This window comes from Phoca vitulina, unplaced genomic scaffold (assembly GCF_004348235.1).
Source record: "Phoca vitulina isolate PV1807 unplaced genomic scaffold, GSC_HSeal_1.0 scaffold1, whole genome shotgun sequence".
In the NCBI taxonomy this organism is placed as follows: Eukaryota; Metazoa; Chordata; class Mammalia; order Carnivora; family Phocidae; genus Phoca; species Phoca vitulina.
The window spans coordinates 87180978-87206640 of record NW_022589704.1 but is presented as its reverse complement, the minus strand read 5'-3'; the positions used below and the strand labels follow the sequence as shown (position 1 = coordinate 87206640).

Sequence of the window (25663 nt, the reverse complement as noted above, 5' to 3'; positions counted from 1 at the left end):
GAGATGCAAGTCCCACTTTCACTAACACTGGAAGACATCTGTTACCAAAACACCAGAGCATTAGAAGATGGACTGATGAATGCCTTCAAAGGATGGACAGTTTCTGAGAGAGGATGCCTATAGCTGTAGATACAAAGAAAATGCTAGCAGAGCACAATTCTCAAAGGAGGTAGCATAACTAAGGGGCAAATCCAATAATCACTTTTTGGAAAAAGAGGATGGGAATAAGCTTGGTCTCAGAAACTTCTCTGGGCCCACTGGCACCGTAAAGACTCATAAGGAGAAGCTGAACGAAGAAACAAACAGGCATGTAATACATTAAGTGAAAGAAGCCAGGTTCAAAACTACAGAGGTGGGACTCCTGGGTGTCTCAGTTGGTTAAGCGTCTGCCTTCAGCTCAGATCATGATCCCAGAGTTTTGGGATCGAGTCTTGCATCCGGCTCCTTGCTCAGCAGGGAGCGTGCATCCCCTTCTGCCTGCCTCTCTCACTCTCATTTCTGACAAATAAATGAAATCTTAAAAAAAAAAAAAAGTCTACAGACAATATTATTCCATTTCTATGACATTTTGGAAAAGGCAAAACAATAGAGACAGAAAACAGAACAGTGGATGCCAGAGACAAAGGGTGGAAAAGGGCTTGATTACAGAGTTTTAGACAAAAATCGCTAACCTTCCTACAAACCACCACCAACCAAGAAGACAAAAGGGAAACAGAACAAAAACAAAACAAGAACAAATGCACACTAGCAACAACAATGAAGAAAGATAAGGAATCTGGGAATGAAATTATTTAAAAAATATACAAAGATTATATGAAGAAATTTTAAAACAGGAGGAATAAAGACTTTGGAAAGGCATATAATATTATTAGACAGAAACAAAAAGAAAAAAAGTAATGTCCCAAAGAACTTGCTTCTGCCTGAATTAATTTATAAATTTCCTGTAAACATGATAGTTTTAGGGTACCTGGAGAAGAAATTAAGTTAGAGAATTTCCTGACTTAATATAAAAAATAATTTCTAGATAGCTTAATAATTTTGATGTAATAAATGACACTATGAAAGTCTTGGAAGTAAACATAGAATAATTATTTTTAGAACTCTAGAATGAAAAAAGGCCTTTGTCCATTTGACACAAAGCATGGAAGACCTAAAGAAAAAAATGATTTTTAATATACGTTAAAAAATTGTAGGAGAAAGAGACAAGTGATAAACCGCATAGAACATTTGCAATATAATAAATGGCTAAATTCTTTAATATATATGAGCTCCTATAAATGGACAAAATACTCAGATAAATAATAGGCAAAAGGTATTAAACAGATAATTCAAAGAAAGGAAAATATAAACAACTTTTAAATTTTAAAAAGTATACAGTTTCATAAAATGATAAATGCATTTAAATCATGAAAATGTTTGATAAGACACTATATTGATTAAAGTGTAGGCAAAAGACACTCTGAAATATTGATAATCTAAGTATAAACTGTTATAACCTATATAGAGAGCCAATGGGCAATACCCATCACACACACACACACACACACCCCTTGACCAACTAAGTTCATTTATAAGGAATTACTCTAAAGATATAGTTTTACATATGAAAAATGGCAGATGAGTAAGGAAATGTTATCCAATATTATTTGTAGTAGCAAAAGATTAGAAACAACAGAAATGTTTATGAACAGGTAGCTGGTTAAATAACTTATGGTACAGTCATACAGTACAAGGTTATGGGGCTATATAAATTAACGTGATTGATACAGAGGTATAGATATTGAATAATTCCAAGTATTTTGTAAGTTGAAAACAGCAAGATATAAACAGTACACCATCTATGCTATTATTTATATCAAAAAACAAAATATTTTTCTAGAACTATATGAAGGTAAAGCATAGAATACTTGAAGGCTTAATGAGGGAATGTTGTTACCTCTTCTATGGCAACTGGTGACTGGGGTTCAGAAGTGGGGAGAAAACTTTCACTTTATTTTCAGTTGATGCAATTTTTTTAGTACTAACATATATTTTTCTACTAAGATTAACAATTTTTAAGAATAAAAATTCAAACTAGTCATAGAAGGAATTATCATTTCCTGCTTCTTAGAAACACTCATAAATAAGATAAAAATTCTTTGGGCATGACATATATGCTGAGCAAGGTAATTCAGTATGACAAATACTGTAAAACATGTTGTGGTTTTTTTTTCCCCTTTCAGGAGAACTCATATTTCTACTACAGCAATATTTAGGAGATCATTTACTGCTCTTACTTTCATGCTCCATTTGAGAAAGTATACTCTCCTAAACCAAAAATTACTGACTTGTTTGTTACAACTGGATGTAGAAGGGAATTCTACAGCAGAAGGCCTGGATTCTACTCTTGCCTCTGCTACAAATAAAGAAAAGTCATTAAACTATATAGGTCTTGTCTTGATTTTTAAAATAAAATAACACTTTCGGTGCTATATGATCTAAAATTTCATGTGTGAAGAATCTTGATGAAGCAATATTAATATTAACCAAAATAGGCTTTAAGGCAAATAGCTTTTGTAGAAATAGAAAGTTCTCTATTATATGACAAGACAACAGATAAACACAGATAAAACTCTTAAAATGGTGTGTGCCTTCATAATCTAGGCTGAAAATACATAAGGAATTAAATGGAGAAATTGATAAATCCTTAATCATATTGTGAGATATTTACAACAAAATTATAATAACAAGATGATTAAAATAACAAAATAAACAAAAAGCTAAGTCCATCAGAAATATATAGATATCTGTACATCAAAATTGAAGACATGCTCTCTTTAAGCACACACAGAATATGCAATAAAATGGCCATGTTCTAGTCCACAAAGTAAGTCTCAAGAGAAAGCAAATAATCAACCTAATAATGGACACCTGTTCTGAGCACAATGGAATTAAATTAAAAATCAATTATAAAGACTGGTAAGCTCCTCATATGCTTTAACCCTAAAAATAATTGCTAAACATTTTCTTGACCAACAGGACCTCAAACAGGAATTCAGAAATAAAGATATTATGGCAACACATGTATAGATTAAGAAGCATGAACAATTAATATTAATGAAATAGAGAATCAGTTCCTGAATGGTGAAATAAGGATCCAAAAATCCTCTCCTTCATAAGAACAGTGAAAACTCTGGCAAAATGGTGAAAATCACCTTTTGCTGAACTCTAGAAATTCAACAAAGTCCAATAACAATTAAATGAGTGCTTACTCAAGAAAAACTGCTGAATATCAGTATTTTTTTTTTCTAAAGATTTTATTTATTTATTTGACAGAGAGAGACACAGCGAGAGAGGGAACACAAGCAGGGGAAGTGGGAGAGGGAGAAGCAGGCTTCCCGCTGAGCAGGGAGCCCGACGTGGGGCTCGAACCCAGGACCCTGGGATCATGACCTGAGCCGAAGGCAGACACTTAATGACTGAGCCACCCAGGTGCCCCTGAATATCAGTATTATGTGGTGTTTTAATATGTATCAAACCCATTCCCCTGTCCTTAGCTTCATTGCAGATTTAAAAAAAAAAAAATGGTCCACAAATCTCCAGAGGGGGCAGATGGGTTTGGAGCTCCCCCAAAAGCCCAAACTCCAGAGAACTGTTCAATGGGGGAAGAATGGCCTTTTCAAGAAAATGTGCGGCAGGAACTTGATTTCCACATTCCAAAGAATGAAGTTGAAACCTCACACCTTATATAAAAATTAATTCAAAATGTATCATAGACCTAAATATAAGAGCTAAAATTACACAACTGTTGGAAGAATACTTAGTGACCCTAGATTAGGCCAAGACTCTGAACAGTCATTTCACCAAAGGGCCTATAAAAATGACCAATAAGCACATGAGAAGATGCTCAACATCATTAGTCATCAGGGAAACACAAATCAAGTACAAGATACCAGTTCACACCCCCTAGAATGACTATAATAAAAAAGATGGACAATGTCAACTGATGCCAAGATTGTGTAGACATTGGAGCCCTCATGCACAGCTGTCAGAATTTTAAAATGACACAGCCACTTTGGAAAACACTCTGGCAGTTCCTCAAAATGTTAAACATTGACTTATCATACGAGCCAGGAGTTCCACTCTTATTTGTACACACAGGAGAAAAGAAAATGCATGTCCACACAAAAGCTTGTACATGAATATTCATATCATAATTCATATAATCAAATAATAAAAATTCAAATGTTCATCAACTGATGAGTGGATAAACAAAATGGTATATCAATACAATAAATATATTATTCAGGAATAAAAATAAATAAAATACTGATATAGGGTAAAACATGAATGAATCCTGAAAACATTATGCCACATGAAAGAAATCAGTTACAAAAGACCACTACTGTATTACTCCATTGTTATGAAATGTCCAGACTAGGCAAATCTACAGGGACAGAAAATAAATTAGACGTTGCCAGAGATGAAGTAGGATTTGATGGGGAGTGATTTTAAATACATATGGAGTTATTTTGGGGGAGGGATTTAAATGTTCTAAAATTAGATAGTTATAATGGTTGCACTACTCTTTGAATACACTACCAACCACAGAACTGTGCACTTTAAAAGAATGAATTTTATGGTATATACATTATATCTCAATTCATCTGTTTTAAGAAAAGGAAATATGGTAATGAGTGTGGAAATTTGTAGAGAATAAAGAACTGTACAAACACAACTTTTAATTCATTGTTACCTAAAAATCATGATTTTTACTTCAATCCTATTAATCTGTATAACTATACTCAGCTCTTTAGCTCTGAAAACTTTTCCATGTATACAAGGAAAAAATAGGGCATACTGATATTTTGATTTTTTTTTCTTCTCTGTGTATTTGTGGTAGTTGAATAAAATGGAGAACTCATCTTTTAAAAATTAATAAAACAATATATAAATTCCAATAATTTAGGAAGAAGAAAATAAATATAATTACAGAAATTGATAAAATAGAGAAAAAGATTATCAAGAAAATTGAAAGCCACTTGCTCGAAAGATGAGTAACATATAGATAAGCCTATGGACGAATACATATACATATGCATGCACATATATATGTACAAATGAATAACAGGAAGAATGAAAATAGGAAAGTAATTATGAAAGATATTGAATAATATGAATATCTTTCATAATTACTTTCCTGTTTACCTATTTGATATAAAATTTAAAAAAAATAAGAGTGACATATGCATTTTAATAATAAATTTGAAAATAGGTAAAATAAGCCATTTTCTAGAGAAATATGTTACCAAACTGACTTGAAAAGAAATAGAAAATCTGAACAGATCTATAATCTATAATAAAAACTGAGTGGTAAAATTATGCCCTCTAACCAAGTATAGGAGAGAAAAAAAACCAGAAATAATGAGATAATTGCAGAAATTGAGAGTGGTTTTTTTTTTTTTTTAAGATTTTTATTTATTTATTGAGAGAGAGAGAATGATAGAGAGAGAGCATGAGAAGGAGGAGGGTCAGAGGGAGAAGCAGACTCCCTGCCAAGCAGGGAGCCCGATGCGGGACTCGATCCTGGGAGTCCAGGATCATGACCTGAGCTGAAGGCAATCGCTTAACCAACTGAGCCACCCAGGGCACCCAGAAATTGAGAGTGTTAAGAAAATTTTATACCGGGTGCCTGGGTGGTTCAGTTGGTTAAGCGACTGCCTTCGGCTCAGGTCATGATCCTGCAGTCCCTGGATCGAGTCCCACATCGGGCTCCCTGCTTGGCAGGGAGTCTGCTTCTCCCTCTGACCCTCCCCACTCTCATGTGCTCTCTCTCATTCTCTCTCTCTCAAATAAATAAATAAAATCTTTTAAAAAAAAGAAAAAAAAAGAAAATTTTATACCAATTAAGACAACAAGACCATAACCATCGTCTTGGGCAACTAGTTAGAAGTCTGAACATTACTAAAATAGCAAACACTTACAGAGTGCTTCTTATATAGAATTATTCTTAAATATTTTATAGATCCCCATTTATGCAATCCTCACAAAGTTTTATGAAGTGGGTGATGTTATCTCCCCATTTTGCACAGGAAGAAAGAGAAGCACAGAGAAGTTCTGTAATATCCCAGAGTCACACAGCTAGTAAGCGGAGGAGCATGGATTTGACCTGTAATTCTGTCTAGTGTTAGCAATGATTTGGAGACTCAGGACCTCTTCTAACAGCTGATGGTAGTGTATATTTGTACAACTGTGGCAATGATAGAGATGACATGTGCAACTGAAGATGCTTATGCACTTGAACATGTGGTTCAACTTGTGCACATTTCCACAAGTAGATATCATAAGAACTTTCACTACAACATAGTTTAATGTAGCAAAACACTGGCAACAACATCAATGACCATGAACAGGAGATGCCCTGGCTCCTGTGCCAAGGACTTCATGATGCCCATATCCACCCCCACCCTCTAATAAAAATCTTGTAGAGAAAAAAAAGGGGGGGCGCCTGGGTGGCTCAGTCGTTAAGCGTCTGCCTTCGGCTCAGGTCATGATCCCAGGGTCCTGGGGTCAAGCCCCGCATCTGGCTCCCTGCTCAGCGGGGAGTCTGCTTCTCCCTCTCCCACTCCCCCTGCTTGTGTTCCCTCTCTCGCTGTGTCTCTCTCTGTCAAATAAATAAATAAAATCTTTAAAATATATATATAATCTTTTTATAACAAACTATAATCTTTTTATATAGTAGACTATAATCTTTTTATATAGTAGAATGCCGTAGAGCATTTAAAAGGAATAAGCAGAACTATATAAAGTACTATGGGTACATCTCAAAATCATATTTGTGACTAAAAAATCCAACTAGCTCCAGCTGGATATATAATGTATATGACTCCGTAAATTTAGGAACACAACAATTATACTACATGTTGTTTAAGAACACAAACTATGACAGAACAGATAGCCCAATTTCACATTCTTCCTGGCAATGGAAGAATGGATGAACAGAGGCCTCAAAGTTATCTAGTGTTTCATCGCTTTCAGAAAATGATTTATACCATGAATAACATGAATAAATTAGATAAATTTTCAATATACTAAAATATGAGCTTTGAATACATTATTCTCCAATACGTTTGAAAGATTTCATAAAATGCAAGGTGATTGGAAACCTAACTTTTTTTTTTTTTAAGATTTTATTTTTAAGTAATCTCTACACCCAACGTGAGGCTTGAACTCACAATCTGAGATCAAGAGCTGCATGTTTCACTGACTGAGACAGCCAGGTACCCCGAAAACATATCTTGTTTACTCTGAATGGTGACTGTTACATTGACTCTTTTATTAAAACTGCCCAAAGGCTTTTCAAGTTCTTATATGTATTATAGTCATTTTGTGTTGAGAATATAGTTGACAAATGTTTACTTGATTACACATGACTATAATAAACCTGTTTACCAAAATAAAAAATCAAAGTGTAAATATTCAAATTATTTCTATTTGAACTCTGAATCTTGATAACTTCTCCAAGTGCCTCTACTTTTAGGATTTCTGTTAGTTTACTAAATTATTTTTTCTTTTTTGAGCAAATAAAAAAGTTGTAATGAATAATCCAATATGTAATTTCATAAACTACTGGGAAATCATGAGGACTGGATTTCAAAATTCCAAATCTTACAATGTTTTCTTTTTACCCTTTAATAATAGTAATAATAAAAACCTTCTGTATTAAATATTTGGTGATAAAACACAATAAAGCATTTTCTCATGTGTTTCAATTTTGATATAAGTATATTAACTTCTTTTAGGGCAAGTTCAATTTGGAATGAATATTAGCAAAATATGAAGTAGTCATTCATTTTTGCAGTCTACTAACTTTTTTTAGTGTGCTAGCTCCTAGTGATTTATTCAGTCTCATAAATGACTGAATTTTACAGTTCAAAACAGCAAATAAGACTCCTAATATAGAAGAGGCTTGAAGTTCTGCTTTACCATGAGAAGACATGTATAAAACAAAGTGGGTTACAATTTACATTTTTAAAGTGATGAATTTCATTTTTATAAAGGTGGCACATCACAAACAGCTTTTAAAAAACACTCAAAGGTCTTCTATCTGCAATTCGTTTTTCTTTGATTTTCTTTTAATCCCACTACAGATTTGCATAATGATTGTTACAAGACAGTATATGAAAGCAGTAGATGACTTGTCTAAAAAAGAGTTCCTCTATAGTCCTCTCAGGGTAATTGTTATTATGACTCTACAACTAGCAATTCTATATGAATAGCTCCTGATTCTCTATCATACATATAATGTCCTCAAACAGAAAGTGATATTGTAGTTATAATGTTTTCTCTCCTGCAATTTCAGAGTTTTTACTTCTTTTGTTCTCATATTTAATAATTTATTTGAATTTCTCTGTCCCCATCATCAGATACATTTCCTCTACAGAGTAGCAACTTATGAAGTGGTAAACGGTCTATTGTTTACTCTGGTTCAATATATATCATTACTTCCTTGTCTCCATTCCTTCAGCTATAGCTATGTTGGGAATAAATAGTAGTGAAATATTACTTAAATGTGATATACATAAGGGTGGAGGATATAGAATCTGTAAAATGAAAGGTAGGATAGACTTTCAACTATTATTCAAACTGATAAATTTGCAAGATTGTATCACCAACTGTCCATCAATATTCTTGAGAGCTATTTTTTTTTTTTAATTTGTTTGTTTCATTTTGTTTTTCTCCATTTAATTACTTGCCTGAAAAATTCCTGGATATTTTTTCTCAGTAGCTCTGCTTTATATTTCAGGTTTCTTAAAAACTTGTCTATTCTTTCCATTAATAAGTGGTAGGAATCTGCACTTGGGGTGTGTGTATATATGAAAGAGTGAGAGAGAGAGAGAACTCATTGAGGGGTATGAGTTTTTGAGATTTTGCTCAAGAAATGCAAAAATCTTTGCATTTCTAAAATATGGCCCAGTGCTTTTTGCTAGGTTGTATTTAATAAATAACCTGCAATTAAATAAGTGAATGAATGATTAATTATAAGAATCACTGAATAAATAGTTAGCCCAGCAGACATTAAATAGAGAGGAGATAAAAGTGATTATGGGAGGAAGAAAATAAGAAGAATAAAGCAAAGAAAGGAGTGAGTGACAAAGCAGAAAGATAAAGAGGAATTGTTCCGTAAAGGTCAATTGAATAATTAATAGAGGGGTAAAAGAATGCAGAAGATAGTTAACATGTCTACAGTTTAGTACATGCAACTAATTCCTACAAATCAATAAGAAAAAGGCAGTGATCTTAGTAGGAAAATGGCCAAAGAAAATGAAGAGATGCAAAAGGCTAACAAGAATATAGAGAAATGCTCAAACTCATTGTAAGAAAAATACAACTAAAGCACTGAAACATCACTTTACTCCAATATACTGGATGACAAAACAAGAAATTCAGATAATTTTAAGAGCTGACAAGGATGTGGGGACTTTAGAAGTGTACTGTTGGTGAATATGGAGACTGTTCAACTGCTCTGAAAAGAAACAGGTTCTTTCTCATAGTAAGTATAAGCATACCCTATGAGTCAGAAATTTTTGTCCCAAATAATTTTCGTGCAGATTTATAAGAAGTGGTAAATGTATGTCTATGGCAGCATTACTTGTGCAGAGATTTGGGGTGATTTGAGCATATTTATATTGTAGGGTGGATAAACAAAAACAGGCGGGTACATGCCATATGATACTACATAGTGGTTAGAAACAATAGATTAGTTGTACACATAGCACAGATCATAAGACTATTAAAAACTTGTTACTATTTTAAGTAATAGAGGAAGCATTTACACTCAACAAGCATTTGCTACAAAATGTATTTTTATGTATTTCTCAAGAGGTATAAAATAATTTGATGCAGTCTCAGTTTTTAAGAAAGTTTAGGTCTAAGTGGTGACAGAAATAAGCTCATAAAACATACACTATTCAAAGGCATCACAAGACTTTGAGGGCACACAGCACAGGGAGATGGCCTGGATCTTTGTAGTAGCTTGTAAAAGCTCTTGCTTTGGAGTCAGGTGGAATGAAGTTCAAAAGCTTTGCTCTAACATCTCTTTGCCACAGGCCCTGGGTAAATGAAGTAATCTTTCTGGGTCTCAGTTTCTAAAGGTATAAAATCAGAATATTAATAATATCTGTTAGTTTCCTGTAAGATATAAATGAACTGCCTGTCACATTGTTACATGCTTGATAAATGGTAGCTATTAGTAATATTATAATAATTAACTTGAAGAAAAATTCAGAGGAGAGGGTTTTGAATACAATATAGGATTTCCAGAATGTAGAAGATATTGTCATCCTGAAAGGTCACAGATGATAATGAGCAGAGTACATGAAGGAGATGCTACAATAAAGTGATGTATGTGAAAGTACTTTATACATTCTTGGCCACTATTTATTTACTACCATGACTAATGATGAAAACAGTAATAATGTGGAAATAATAATAATAATAATGGAAATCCACAGTGGAGGATAATGAAAGATTAGGTTGGAGAGATAAAATAAGCAAAAATGAAGAAGGCCCTAAATAGCTGACTGAAGAATCTGATGTTCTTTCCATAAATAATTGAGAGTTACCTTAAAATCATAAATAGACACTGACATAAAAAAAGTGTCATTTTACTAAAATAAAGAAGTGGATCGCCAAATTATACCCTCTCACGCAGCTTAATTCCCTTGGTCTCTTCACCTATATTTACCATTATTCCCCAAAGTGGCCCATCTGCTTCTCATTACTTTTGTTCTCTTTTCTTTTTCTTCTTTACTATACTTTGGACCTCTTTCCATTAATTCTCATCTTCCAGATTTGGATTTCCCCCTCTCTTTTCAAAAAAAAAAAAATACTAAATCCCTTTAAGTTTCAATATATTCTTCTTACAAACTAAAGAAACAAGAGGATAACAACAAAGAGGCCAGAGAGAGGACTGCCATCATCATTACAACATCTGTTGCTCCTGGCTGGGACTGTGGTACCGATGCTACCAGCTGGAGAAGGAGCACTGAGTCCAAAAGATATTGTGGACAAATTTAGATATGGAGAGAGGGGTCAGCAAAGAACTGGGGAAGTCAAAGATAAGTGTAGGTTGTGTACCCTGAAGACCAGGAAAAAAAATGGAGACGCTGACAGGATATGGATAATTAAGAGGAGAGAAAGAGTACACTTCAGCCAACTAATTTTGAGGTGACTCAATGATACCCAACTAAAGAGAACTGGATAGTAGGAAACACAGCATAGCTGGAAATACAAATGCCACAGTAATTTGATTGGAGGTGATAAAGGAAGATCTCCAAGAGAACACATATATGGGTATATGAGAATTAAGGTTTGAGTAATGGGCACAGTTTACCAATACGAGATCACTATATTTATACAGTTTTGTTTTTATAAAATTATGGATTATATCCATTAATCACTGTCCTAAAAATGACGTAAATTGAATTGAAAAATAAACATAATTTTTCTAAAGCACTCATAATATTTTATTCTGGCATCTAATATAATTTCCACAAAATATTTTGTGGTTTAGTTAATAAAAAATGGACAAGAAAAGACATATTTATTGACCAACTCCTTTGTTCTTAGAAATTTAAGGGAAGTATATAGTACATATTAAAAAATTGATCCTATCCCGAAGAGCTTGTAATTTGGTGGTTGAGAGAAGACAAGCATACCAAAAAAATTAACTATATTCAAAGCAATATATATTACAAGAAGTATTTTTCCTTATTCTTGTTTAATACTTGATAATCTCTTCTCTAAAATGCATCTTCAATCTGTTCTTGTCTCTCTTAGTGGAGGTCACCAATTATCTTTTGCCTGAACAAACTCCTTTTAACTGGTCCTGCCTTAAATATAATTTTTAAAATCTAAAAGTGGAAATAAAAGAGAATAAGATCCAGAAAACAATTGGTGGGGAAATCTAACCTAATTTGGGCTAAGAGAAAACAGGAAAGAATGCTATAATATTCTTTCCAATGTAACTAGAAATACACTACATATCTGCAAGTAAGTTGTCTACTAAACAGAAAAGAAACTAGAGATAATGCAATCAGCAACAATATTCTGGGTGTTCATAGTATAAAGAAATGAACACTTCATGAGAAGAGTGATTAATGCATTACATATTAAGGAGGAACATATAAAGAACGGATAAAATACTGAAATATCCAAGAAAATGAGACAACTATATTAAATAAAAACTGAAGATCATAAAAATAGTATTTATGGAAATCTTTATATTTAACTAACAAGATGTTAGGAGTGAACTTAGAGAAAACAGAATCAGTTCAGCAATTCAAAAGTCAGGTTGTAAAGAATTTAGGAAGAAAGGAGCTGAGAGAAATAAGAAAATATAAAAGAACTACAGAAGATTCAAGAGGGAAAAAAGTGGGGGAGTCATGGTTCTAATTTGAAGCATAAAGAGTTCTATTATTCTTTACTTTTAAAATGTCAAGAAGAATAAGCACAGGTATTGCATTCAGTAGAAAGGACACATTTTAAACGTGGGGACCCAACTTAAAAATGATGGAAAAAAGTAACAAAAGATGGGCAAAAAAAAAAGAAATTTTATTTTCAAAGTCCAATAGTTAATGGTTAATTCATTTTTATTGAACTCTGAATCTACTACAGGTTTCTAAAAAAGAAAGGAAGTGAATAAAATACAGAATAAATCCTTTTTATATATAAAAATTGGTTTAAATAAAAAAATAATCTTCAATAGCTAACAAAACCTATATTATCTGCAATAATATAAACGCTGACAATGGTATTTGGTATACTGTATGCTTCAGGAAGGTATAAATTACCAGAAGGTTAAATTCTCAATGCAAGAAAGCTCCACATTAACTTTAAAAGGTAAAATATACCTTTGCTTCCCTTTTTAATTATAAACAAAGCAGATGTGAAATATAGCAATCTTAACAGTGAGAACTGATACAGTACCATTAGAGTTTCTTTCTAAGCTTGGAGTGGAAGGAGCCGATTACATTAGGAGGATTATCTTTGCAGCTGGTCACTTATATTCAAAGGTTGAATTATTTTAATATTGAACGTGAGTTGTTATTGATTTCATAGAACACAAAAGCATTATGATAAGTCAATAATTTTGTCATCTGTATCCAAAAACCAGTTACGGAGCCAATTCTCATGTAAAATATGAGTACGTTTTGATCTACCGTTTCCCTAATCCAAACATGTACATAAATAAAATGACTATTATTACGACAAATTGCTGTATTTTTTTTCAGCCTCTCATGCCAATTACTTTATACAAGATTCTTGGAGAAGAAAGAGTCTAATAAATGTCTGCTAAACTTACGGCTCTAGGACTCAAATTTTAAAAGCCAGGAGAAATGACCACAAAACAACATTTGAAATAAAAGAGTAAAATAACTTAATATTCTCTGAAAAAATATAATACTTTTGATTGCATATTATTTTTCTATAACTTGACTGAGTATTATGTAAAACATAAGAGAAAAATCTATAACTTGATCTTTGACTGCAAGATGCTTATTATTTCATCAGAGAGATAAGGAATATAGAAAGCACATTGATGGGAATATAAAACAGCAAGTTAAAAATGTGGACACATATTTTCATGGACAATATATTCTAGACATAGAAAGGAGAAATAGAGAAAAAAATATTTGAAAGAATATTTCCTTAAAGAAGAAAGATTTGAGCTCATACGTCTTAAAGAATATCCAGAATTTTTAGAGATAAAGAGGGGAAGTACAATCTAAGTAGAAGAAACAAAATGAGAAAAGTTTATGATGTGTAAGTTCTTAGCAGTCTGATGAAGCCTGTGTACCACTTATCAGAAAGTTTTAAAAAGTGCAAAAACAGTAAGAAAAAAGTAAAAAAAAAGTATACATAGACAAAGGAATCAAATACTGTATATTAAAATGCAGTTACCAATATTGAACAAAAAGACCACTTTTGGATGTAGTAATATGCATGCTTTTTTATTACTGTATTTGATAAAAGATTGTGCAGTAGGTCTAATGACTCCCATTACTAAAGCAATAGTGGTTTCTAAAGCCTGAACATATATGATATTTTGACATATCAGAACAACTTTAACATGATGTGAATGTATATTACTTCAATTGGAGACACACAGTTGCTGTTAATAATTAGTGTTAACTTTCAGTGAGACATTAAAGAAAATAAAGGTAATATTTTCCCCAACAACATTCATGGACCCCTTCCATTCTATCCATGGACTCTAAGTGTCCCTCAGACTCAGTTAAGTCTCTGGAGAAGATACTGCAAAGCTATCATTCATTAAGTACCTAATGGATATGGGGCACAGTAGCACGTTCTCCAGGTTAGTGTTGCAAAATGCTATAAGGGAGACGTTGTTAAAATGGGCACTGATATTTGCAAGATAAGAAAACTGAGGCTCAAGCAGTACATCTGCCTAAGATCATGTACATAATGAATGCCACCTCAGGATTAAAGTTCAAAGTCAGATTCCATAGTCTCTGTTTTTCTCACTATGGAATCTGGCCTAGAGAATCATCAGAATGTTTTAAGTGGGCAGTTAGAAGATGAATACAGCCAGAACAGAGTTTATTTCAAGAATAGAAGACATACAATTGGAAGTGTGGGCCAGGACCAGACTTTGGAGGGTTCTGAAAGCTTGCAAAGAAAAATAAAAGTAAATGCTTTTGAAAATACAAAAAGCCTTTAGGGAGGATGATGATGAAAGTAGCATTTCAAGAAGGAAGAAAATAATCTGATGGACTGTGATTATAAGGATTACTGTAATATGCTCTCTACAGAAGATTTTGGAGTAGGTCTAAAATGACACATTAGGGGCTCCTGGGTGGCTTAGTTGGTTAAGCGTCTGCCTTTGGCTCAGGTCATGATCCCAGGGTCCTGGGATCGAGTTCCACGTCAGCTCCCTGCTCAGTGGGGAGTCTGCTGCTCTCTCTCCCTCTGCCCCTCCCCCTGCTCATACTCTCAAATAAATAAATAAAATCTTTAAAAAAATAAAAAAATAAAATGCCACATTGTAAAAAAAATAAAATGCCACATTGTACTTCAATGCCTTATTTAAACTTAGTTGAATCATTTTATTAATTCTTCAAAGGTGTTTTTGGATTATTTTCTCAAGATCTAGTCTTAAATATAGCAAGATACTCAACACAGGAAAAAACCAGAAAGGCGCTCGCTATTCTTCAATCTAGCAAAACACACATCTACTTACCAACACTCGTGCAACTTTCCCCGTCCACATCCAGCTTCCACCCTTCATAGCATGAACACTTGACTGTGTGCTTGTGCTGCTCACACACTTGACTGCACTTGAGATGATTGCTACAATAATCTATAATTTCACAAGTCTTATTGTCTTTGTTGAGCTGAAGTCCTTCAGGGCAGGAACAGACAATTCCTCTTCCAGGAACAACAGAACAGTGATTGCTACAGCCTCCATTGTTCAGTGAACATTCATCTATAAAAGGAGGGGAACAGATTACAGGCATTATCAATGTTTTTGCTCAATTAAATACTAATCGTTGAACTCAATTCTCTAAGGCTGGAATTAGAGCAAGGGTATTATAAATGAATAGAAAAAGCTCTCTGGATATTTTTTTTTCAGGGATTGGGGTGGGAATGATAAAATAATTCATTGAATGACCAAATATAATTCTACATGATAGGAACTGGGAATGGAAGGTTTTCATTTCTGTAAAACTTTGGAGTATACTTTGTTTTACCCCATAGAGGTAAAGTGTACTCAATGTTTCTTTCTATTATAACTGGAAAGATTATGCTGAGCCTTTTAGCTGTTGAGCAAAATCAGTTGCTAAGGCCTCCCCAAGGACATACATTGATGATCTGAAAATTTGACTTAGCTCAGTGTTTATAAACAAGCATATACCTATAATGTATCATATTTATGTGTATTCTTCTACATCTATAGTCTGAGTCATGATGATAATGCAGGATGGATTAGTTTGCTCTTTACTGGCTACAGCCATTTATTTTTAAGTTAGGTAAATTATACATTTACCCTATATATTGGTTATTATGATTAATTCAATGAGGCAACGAAAGCACTGTAAATAATATACGTATAAGAAAAAAACTGACTTGTTATTTGGATTGATATAATGAGCAACTAATATTTATTACATGGATAATATGATTCGTTTATAAAGAAAGAAACCTTTTCTTTCATAGCCTTATAATTTACAGTTGAATTACATATATTTATTTCTGATTATATTTTATTATGAAATTATAAGGTCCATGAGGGTATACAAAATATCTGTTCTGTTTAGCAATGTATATCCAATAGCTAGCACAGTGCCTAGCATAGAATAAACAGTTAACAATATTTGTTGAATAAAAAAAAATGTCCAAAAACACACAGTTACCCCCAAATGGAGCCACTACTTGTCCAGTTGGGAAAATTTCAAGATGACATACTTATGCCATTGATGAAAACAGCAGATAACTGTTTTTTTTCAACCACAGTATTACCTATCCCTATCTATTCCTAGATGCATAGGAATAAGGCTAAAAGAAGCTTTGCCTTAAAAATATTTTTAAGTCGTTTTCAAAGCCTGTTTAATTAGTTGTTTTTTGAGTCATGCTAAAAGACAATGTTGTTCAATGATTGACAAATTGCAGTAATATTTACTTATATACCTCAAATATTTCCTGTCATCTATGAAAATTTATCTAGTTCAAAAATTGAGCTTAAGTATAACACTTTAAAAATATTTTCTGTATTTTTTAAAGTTCTATATGGGTCAACTTTTCTTCATACTATTTGTCACCAGAAAAGAAGTTACAATAATAAGAAAAGGAAAATGATTATACTAACTATTCTCTGTAAGAATTCAAGTTTGGTATTATTTTAGAAGAAAAAAATAGATTCATTTAGCTCTTCCAAAAATGTTTGTTCACCCATATCATAATCATTTCAAAACAATAGTCATTTTAAAGTATTTGCCCATTTCAGTTCAATTGACATTCTTTTTCAAGAGAATTACTGTAAAGAAATATCATCATACCCAACAGGTGAAAAAAAAAATGTTGCAGTTCTTTTAGCTTATTTCAAATATGATTGTTCTCACAGTACTAAAGTGTCTCTTGCTGACACTATCAGTGGAATGAAGTCATAGATTTTTAAAAAATAAAATTTACATTGATATCTAAAATTGAACATATAAATGTAATGCCAATATTTGTGTGGCTAGTCCTTTGTTAATTTCTCCTTAACCCTAAACCTGTCATTATATCCTGCAATTTTCTTTTCTTTTCTTTTCTTTTTAATTTTACTTATTTATTTGAGAGAGAGACAGAGAGAGAGAGAGAGAGAGCACAAGCAGGGGGAGAGGCAGGCAGAGGGAAAGGGAGCAGCAGGTTCCCAGCGGTGCAGGGAGCCCAATGCAGGACTCGATCGCATGACCCTGGGATCATGATCTGAGCTGAAGGCAGATGCTTAACCGACTGAGCCACCCAAGTGCCCCAATCCTGCAACTTTCTTTTAAATTTTTTATTACCTAACGAAGAATTTCTCATTGATGAAGCTCTAGTCAGGTTCCTCAGAGACTTCTGTTCAACTAGTCCTCAACATTGGCTTATAAAAATTGCAGACCCATACCCTTAGTATAAATAATTTCAATCTTCACCCCCTTCCCCAATCATACTCCTCCCACCACCCAAAAAGAGATTCCAACAAACACTAGCATAGTTTCTAACCGCTTAGGACAGCCTTCCTAGTACGACTCCAGCCCTGTTTTAAGTGGCTGCTTGAGAAAGCTCTATGCTGGTAGGAGAATTTAGTGTTTGTTCCAGCCAAAACCTGGTGATAGACAGACAGGCCCTGGAACCCCATCTTAGAACAGTTAGAAAACTTGCAATTATAAATCTTTTCTCTCATCGCTTCTCGGCCTTTTGGCTAAGATCAAGTGTAGTATAAATCTTTTCTCTGCACCTTGAAGATGTAAATCTTCTACCACTCAGAACTGTCTTCTCAAGGACTTGAGAAAAATCTTTTTGAAATGCAAACATTCAAGAAGATAACTCACTCTTGCTCACAGCCCTGTGGGTGCTTTATTTTGACTTGAACCACTGTCTCAAGTCAAAGATATGAGAAATTTGTTTCTTCTCTGGGATAAGCACCAATTAACAAGCCCAGATTGCCCAGTCACATGGACCAACCCCCTTACCACCCCTTGGTGCCTTTCCTTTAGCATACTCCAGGCTTCAAAATGCTTCTAGTCTTTTGTTTCAGTGAATTTGATTTCAGTTCACATGAAATATTCTTCTCTATTGCGATAATTAATACTGAATAAAATCAATCCTTACCACTTCAACTGGAGTCCAACTTTGTTTATCTTTGATATACACTTAAGGTTTAACAGTTAACTCTATTCTTGAATGATTCAAGATTTTTCTCATTTGTTTCTTAAACAATACCCGTTTCTTAAAGTATATCCGTTTCCCCTTGAAATCATTTGAAAATCCCCCCGAGAAAATAATCCCTTCACTAGGATTTATTTCATTCAGGGCTCCTTTTCTGATTTTTGTTTGTTTTGGTTTTGATTTTGCTTTATAAGTCAGATTTATCTGGAGAAAACAACATAAGAAACTCTTCACCACCCAAAGGGTATGATTTTTCCATGTCAGGACATTTCCCAAGTATTAAGTCCACAGATGACAAATCATTTTCATACAAGATATTTTTATACAAATCTTACATGTATTGAGGAACAGGACATGAATCAATCCCTGTTTCCTTTTTAACAGGGGACAGTACAGGAGGGAGCATTAAAAAAAATAAAACAGCTTTTTTGAATACAACTATTTGGAAGGAGTAGACATGAAGAGGGCAAAACCTACATTTTCATCATATACAGCAAATGGTTTAAAAAAAACAAACAAAAACTCTTTCGACTTTGGGAATCTCTCTCTAAAAAGCATTTCCTAGTTACTAGCCAACCCATGCCAATTATTTAAAGTTAATTCACTTGCTATATCTTTTATGTCCACTGGGTAAATGATTCATTATGCCCACTGCTGCAGCACTCATAAACCAATACCCCTGCCTAGCTCAACAAGATCTAACCTATCACTAATGGGCAAGGACCTTGAAAATAAGAGACCAAAACCAAAACAAACGAAAATCTTTCCAAGGACCTTGAAAATAAGAGACCTCTACGGGTACCAATATTGCCTATAAGGATGCCATCTACTGAACTACAGTACAAAGGTACACGCAAAAGCAAATAAGAAAAGGAGAACCATAGAAGGTAATTCAATCCTTTGACCAGTATTTGTTCTTGATTTTCATTTCCCTAACTTTCCTTCAGCTTCACCTCACGAAGGGGACAGTATAGGACTTCAATATGCCATAGTGCTGTAAGCAGGACAGAATTGTCTTTTTACCTTCTCTGGCATGACCACACCTAGCTTTATTGTAACCTCTTTCACACCTGTAATTCTTTGAAATGTTTGAACAAGGTTCCTAAGCTGATGAATACAGTGGCTTGATAGTAAAAAGCGATTTTCAGTCTTGAGGTAAACAAAGAAATAAATTCAGAAGAAATCCCCTTTGCTCTTTATTTTACTAATTCAGAGAGCCGAGGATAGGAAAATAAAACTGTATTTTCATAACATTATTTTCATTTTTCTTAATGATTGTATTTTGTCTTCCTTGCCTCCATTTAACCTGAAGGTTGAGAAAAGGTAGAAAAGCACTAATTTCTTTCAATACCTGTAGTACATCTGGCATTATTACCATGATTTCCTGATCAATATTATCGTTTCCATTTTTGTGATGAGGAATCTGACATTTCAAGAAATTAAGTTACCTGCCTAGGTGATTTAACTGAAGTAATTGAAGAACAGAATTTAAACTTGTCAAAATCTCAATTTTTTTCTGTATTTACACATTTTCAATTTTAAGAGTATTGATAGTTTCCTTCTTTCAGAATTGCTCTTACAACCTTCATGAGCAATCATCACATATTGTAATGCAAGAGATATTTCCATCCACCAATCTACTCCATAAGGGAGAATAAGCTGGGAGAAAAAGAAGTAAATACAGAGAAACTAAGTATGTTACTTTGTATTTGTTGTTTAATTTTAGGATTTTTGGGGGGGTGGGAGTTGAATCTTTTTGTTTAAATTTTAGCATCACAGGGGCACCTGGGTGGCTCAGTCATTTAAGCATCTGACTCTTGATTTCGGCTCAGGGTCATGAGATCCAGCCCTGCGTCGAGCTCTGTGCTGACAGGGGAGTCTGCTTGAGATTCTCTCTTTGCCTCTCCTTCTACCCTTCCCCCTGTTCTCTCTCTCTCTTTCTCACTCTCTCTAAAAATAAATAAGTCTTTAAAAATAAATAAATAAATAAATAAATTTTAGCATCACTGAATGAAGACTGTTGCAGTTACTGTTTCAAGGTTGTTTCATAGAATCACAGACTCTTTGGAAGAAAGGACATTTATTACATAAATTTAAAACATAATAACAGTTTTTTTTTTTATCACTCAGTATTCTATTAGTGCTCAATTCAGATCAAAATATGATAACTTTAGGCTTAAATGTAGTTGTCTTTTCTATTTTCAATTAGGTAGCTTCATCATTTCCTAAAGTCATTTTCTCAGTCCCTAGTCACCTCATTATTGTTCTTATCATTCTGTAAACCCTTCCTCATTACTCTATTGATGTCACCTTCAGTATTATCTAGAAAACATATTTTGAAAATCTCCTTGCTAAATGCTTGATCTCCCCACAGAGAAGGAAATGTAATTTTCTTTATATGTTCTGGTTGGCATAAAAAGACAACTGGTCAAAAGTGATTTCAAAGCTCAAAAGCTACCAGACTGAAATCATCATTTTAACTAGATACAGCATGCCAAAGAAAGCTATTGTAAGAGGACCAAAAACTTCAGAGAAAATTATATAAACCTGAATAATATTCAGTTGGTTTTATTATTCAATCTCTTCCTTTCCTTTCCTCTTTTTTAAAAATACTTCTATTGTAATGATTGGAAGGTATGATAAAATCCACTGGATGGTAGTAAACTCCATCCCATAGGTCCAGAATAAGAAGGTTCTCTTGTTTTGAATGACTCACTGACGAAAAAATAATCAGTTTAATTGTGGAAACAGCATTAAGCATCCAGAGATCTAAATGATGAGCACAATTATACAGTTAAGTCAGTTGGCTGTAGTCTAGCCTTTTCTGCTTTGTTTTCAGAAAATTTGGATCATCTTTTAAAAACTTTTAATAAGCTTACAGTCCCTGAAAAATGGAGATAGGTTTCAATGCTAAACATTATATTTAAAGGAAATAAATGGAAGGAATGCATGTTACTCTAAGTATCAGCAAGGGGACTAAACGTCTCTAGTCTCCAGAGAGAAGCAAATCAGTGAAACATGCAATACCACAGAGATCGCCTTCATCAGACCCATCCGGACAGTCCCTTCTCCCATTGCAGAGTTTCTCTGGCTGCAGGCAGGCTGAAGTGTCATTAGCACAAGGGTACTTGGGTGGTCCACATAAAAAACTGTCACAGTCATCTTCATCTGACTGATCTTCACAATCGATATCTCCATCACATATCCATGCTTTGTTGATGCATCTCCCTTAAGGAAACAGAAACATCACCCATTTGATTGTTGTAATTAAGTCACTGTCCTAATGGATAGTCACTACCATCTTCAGTCAGAGGCAGAACTATGTGCTATTAGCAAGAAATTTATTTGCTGATAGTCTGACAGTTTATTTTCATGACAGTATTTGAGTAGCTCTCGCCCTCCTTGTTAATGATCTTAGAGTTAAAGCCTTAATGTTTTCCTCGGTTTCAAGTTACTGTCTGTGGACTAATTGAAAGTTTCATTATGATACCTTTAAAACAAACTTCAAACAAACATTTGTATATAAGTCCCTTTTAGAGACCTAAATTCAGGTAAATGTTATCAGTGTCTTTTGCAGCCCTAAATTTAAGCAAACGATTTATTTCACAGGAGAAAATGTCCTTCTGTTTACATTTATAACCCCAAGACCTCAACTCTTCCTCACACCTAGACATGTATATTCCCCTTCATAAAAGAATATAAAATGTTATTAAACATCTTGGTAGCTAAGGGATACACAGACAGAAGTTATGGAAATATGTTTTTCTTTATTGACTTTGAAAGGACAAAAATGATTATTTAGCCAGCAGTTTTCAAAAGTAATAATGTGAAATGCAGAGAAAGCAATGGCCACTGTCTTCGTCAATCTTTTTTTCACTCTAAATTGTTCCTCCTTTCCAGAATGGTTACATTTTTCTTCGAATTAATTATCTTTTCTGGATTATGCAATGTTAATGTGTAATGTGAATAAAAAATGGACTTGAAGATAAATACTGGTTATTAGCTGACTGTATACCAACAACTCATAAAAGGGGTAGGGCAAATGAAAGGGAAAAGAAAAATACTAGATTGTACATGTCATAGAGTATATATTCAGATGTCTATGTCAACCTTAAAGGTTACTACATTTTAAAATAATTAAAATATTGGTGAGGGACCCCTGGGTGGCTCAGTCGGTTAAGCGTCTGCCTTCTGCTCAGGTAATGATCCTAGGATGCTGGGACTGAGTCCCGCATCGGGCTCCCTGCTCAGCGGGAAGCCTGCTTCTCCCCCTGCCTGCCGCTCCCCCTGCTTGTGCTCTCCCTCTCTCTCTCTCTGGCAAATAAATGAATAAAATCTTAAAAAAAAATAAAAATAAAAATAAATGAAATATTGGAGAAAGGATGTTTCACTTGCAGAAATACGTAAATAATTTTCCATACTATTAAGTCAAATAAGAAAAAAAAGCAGAAATGATCAGTTCCATAGTTAATATATATGCATTTTATAATCAACATTAATTATTGATGAAAACACTCTTTTTTTTTTTAAAGATTTTATTTATTTATTTGACAGAGAGAGACACAGCGAGAGAGCGAACACAAGCAGGGGGAGTGGGAGAGGGAGAAGCAGGCTCTCCCGCTGAGCAGGGAGCCCGATGCGGGGCTCGATCCCAGGACCCTGGGATCATGACCTGAGCCAAAGGCAGACGCTTAACCACTGAGCCACCCAGGCGCCCCATGATGAAAACACTCTTAAAATAAGAAATGATGGATACTTCACTGATCAATTTGATATAAATGGAGAAACATTATAAATTTTTGCTTTACATCATAAATAAAATTAACAGTGTTATTATTTATATTGTTCTGGAGATACTATCTAATATAATTAGATAACAGAAATAAATGAGGTATAAAATTAGAAAAGTATCAGTACATGCAAGTTAATATAATCATATAATCATAAAATCAATAAAAACTAATAAAGAAGCATAAGAAACTAAGAATTCAAAAAATAGATAGCTAGTTTCAAAAATTACACAGAAATCTGTAGGTTTTGTATCTCAACAGACTATAGTAGAAGATGGATTTAAAAATCTACCATAAAACAAAGTATTTAAGTTAAACTACACAAGAACTGTATAGAATTTATATGAAGAAAATTTAAAAGTCTACAAACAAACCCAAAAGAAGTCTTGGATAAAGATATGGGTTGGTCTGAGAGAAGATTTATAGCTGTAAAATATTTTCCCTCAAATTAATCCTAATAAAATAGTAACAATATTATTACAATCCTATAAGCTTATCCTAAATTTAAGAAAATAAAAATGCAAATAACATTTGGAGTCTTCAAAAGAAGAGAAGAAAATTGATGAGTAGGAACTGTAAATGCCAACTATTTAGAAGTATTTTAAAGTAACAGTAGTCAAAATATTTTTAAAAGAATATCAATCAACACATCAACAATTGAATAGAATATTAGCCCGGTGATGGGTATTAAGAAGGGCATGTATTGCATGGAGCACTGAGTGTTATACGAAAGCAATGAATCATGGAACACTACATCAAAAACTAATGATGTACTGCATGGTGACTAACATAACATAATAAAATTAAATTAAATTAAAAAAAAAAAGAATACAGATATCAAATACCCAAAAATTGGCAGTTCAAAATAGTAAAGATAATGGAATTACAAAATTGGTGATGTTAGGAACACTGCTTAGACATCTGGAGGGAAAAAAAAAAAAGCTGAATCTTGACGCTTACACTAACATATATTCTAAGTAGATCAAAAAGTAATCATTTTAAAATAACAATAATTGCACACACATTCTAGAATAAAATAGATATGAAAACAAAACAACAAAAACTTTAAATGTTCTTTACACAAATCCAGAAAACATAAAGGACAAATTTATAAGCTTAATTTCATAAATACTTTTAATTCCACATTGCAACAATATAATCCATCTATAAATTCAACACAAAGTTGGTGAACCAGAAAAAATTTTATTATTTTTGAAAAAAGGGCTTTTTTTCTTTAAAATATAAAAGGCTCTTACAAATAAATAAAATAAAGATCAATAAACCAACACAATTGCAAAATTCACAATGAATCAATAATGACTTACAAATGTACAATGATCAAAAATATCTTTTAATGAAAAACTAAGCTAAAACAGCAATTTGATACCATTTTTTCCTCTATAAGATTGGTTCAATCTATCAGATTGATTTAGATTAAAAAATTGGATAATACAAGGATAGATTTGACAAAGTTGTGTGCAACATCCCCAATGTTGAGGGGGCTACAAATTGGAATAATCTGTCTAGGGCAATGTTATGAAATTTAGCAAATAAAAAACGCATCAATTCTTCACCAGAGTAATTCTAATTTTAGATTTTTTCTCATTAATAGGTTTGCCCAAATGCACACGGATGCAATACAAAGACATGTGTTGCTGCTTCGTATATATTAGCAAAAGACTGATAACAGTTTAATCATTATTGCAAGACTGGTGACATCAATTACAATGCATCCATGCACTGAAATTATACACTTAAGTGAGAAAGAATGAGATAATTCTGCATAAGGTAATATAACACAATCTCCAAAACATATCAATAAAAAAGGCACAAAACCAAGTATATGGTAGGTTTTCTTATATGTTAGAAGATATTTATGTGATTACCAATATCTAGAACTATAATTCCATACACATATCAATATAGGTATATGGACAGGTTTGTCTCTGCATGAATTCTTTCTGGGAGGCTACATAAGAAATAGCTAACAGTGATTGCCTCTGGTGAGGAAGACTTGAAGTGCTGGAAAACTAGAGTAGGAAAGGAGAATTTTTCACTGAATCCAGTTGTGCTATTTATTTTCCTTCTACCATATTTCTACATGGCTTCCTCCCCCCAAAAATAGCTCATTTTTAAAATGACGATGATATGTATACACGTGTGCCATAAAGTGTGATAGTTTCTACAGATGCATGATGAAAATTCTATGTTGAGGTGACTCTGTGACTTACACTTCCCTAGGAACTTTAGGAAATATAAGAAAGTCCTAAAACCCATTCCCTGTCACCAAAGAGTTTATAATCTAGTTAACAAGACAAAGTCAATGCATAACATATAGTTTTAGTCTAAATTATGGCATTCTGCACTTAAGTAATAAATTGTAGGGAGTCATCTGCAAATATAATAGAATGAAAGGAGAATTCAAGAGTAATAGAGTACTTTCTATTTTTGTTTGG

At 33.3% G+C, this 25663-nt stretch overlaps 1 protein-coding gene and 1 pseudogene across 9 annotated transcripts in view; one reads left to right on the top strand and one right to left on the bottom strand.

Annotated features, from left to right (window-relative positions):
* LRP1B (LDL receptor related protein 1B) overlaps positions 1-25663 on the bottom strand; it is a 1853519-nt gene that overhangs the window by 619973 nt on the left and 1207883 nt on the right. For all 9 annotated transcript variants that reach the window (XM_032387847.1, XM_032388632.1, XM_032390176.1 and 6 more), the window contains 2 exons: positions 21445-21645; positions 15245-15490 (listed from right to left, as the gene is read on the bottom strand). In XM_032387847.1, the coding sequence (XP_032243738.1) occupies positions 15245-15490; positions 21445-21645 (447 nt within the window). The remainder of the gene's footprint in view (positions 1-15244; positions 15491-21444; positions 21646-25663) is intronic.
* Positions 17931-18149, top strand: LOC116638319 (annotated as a pseudogene).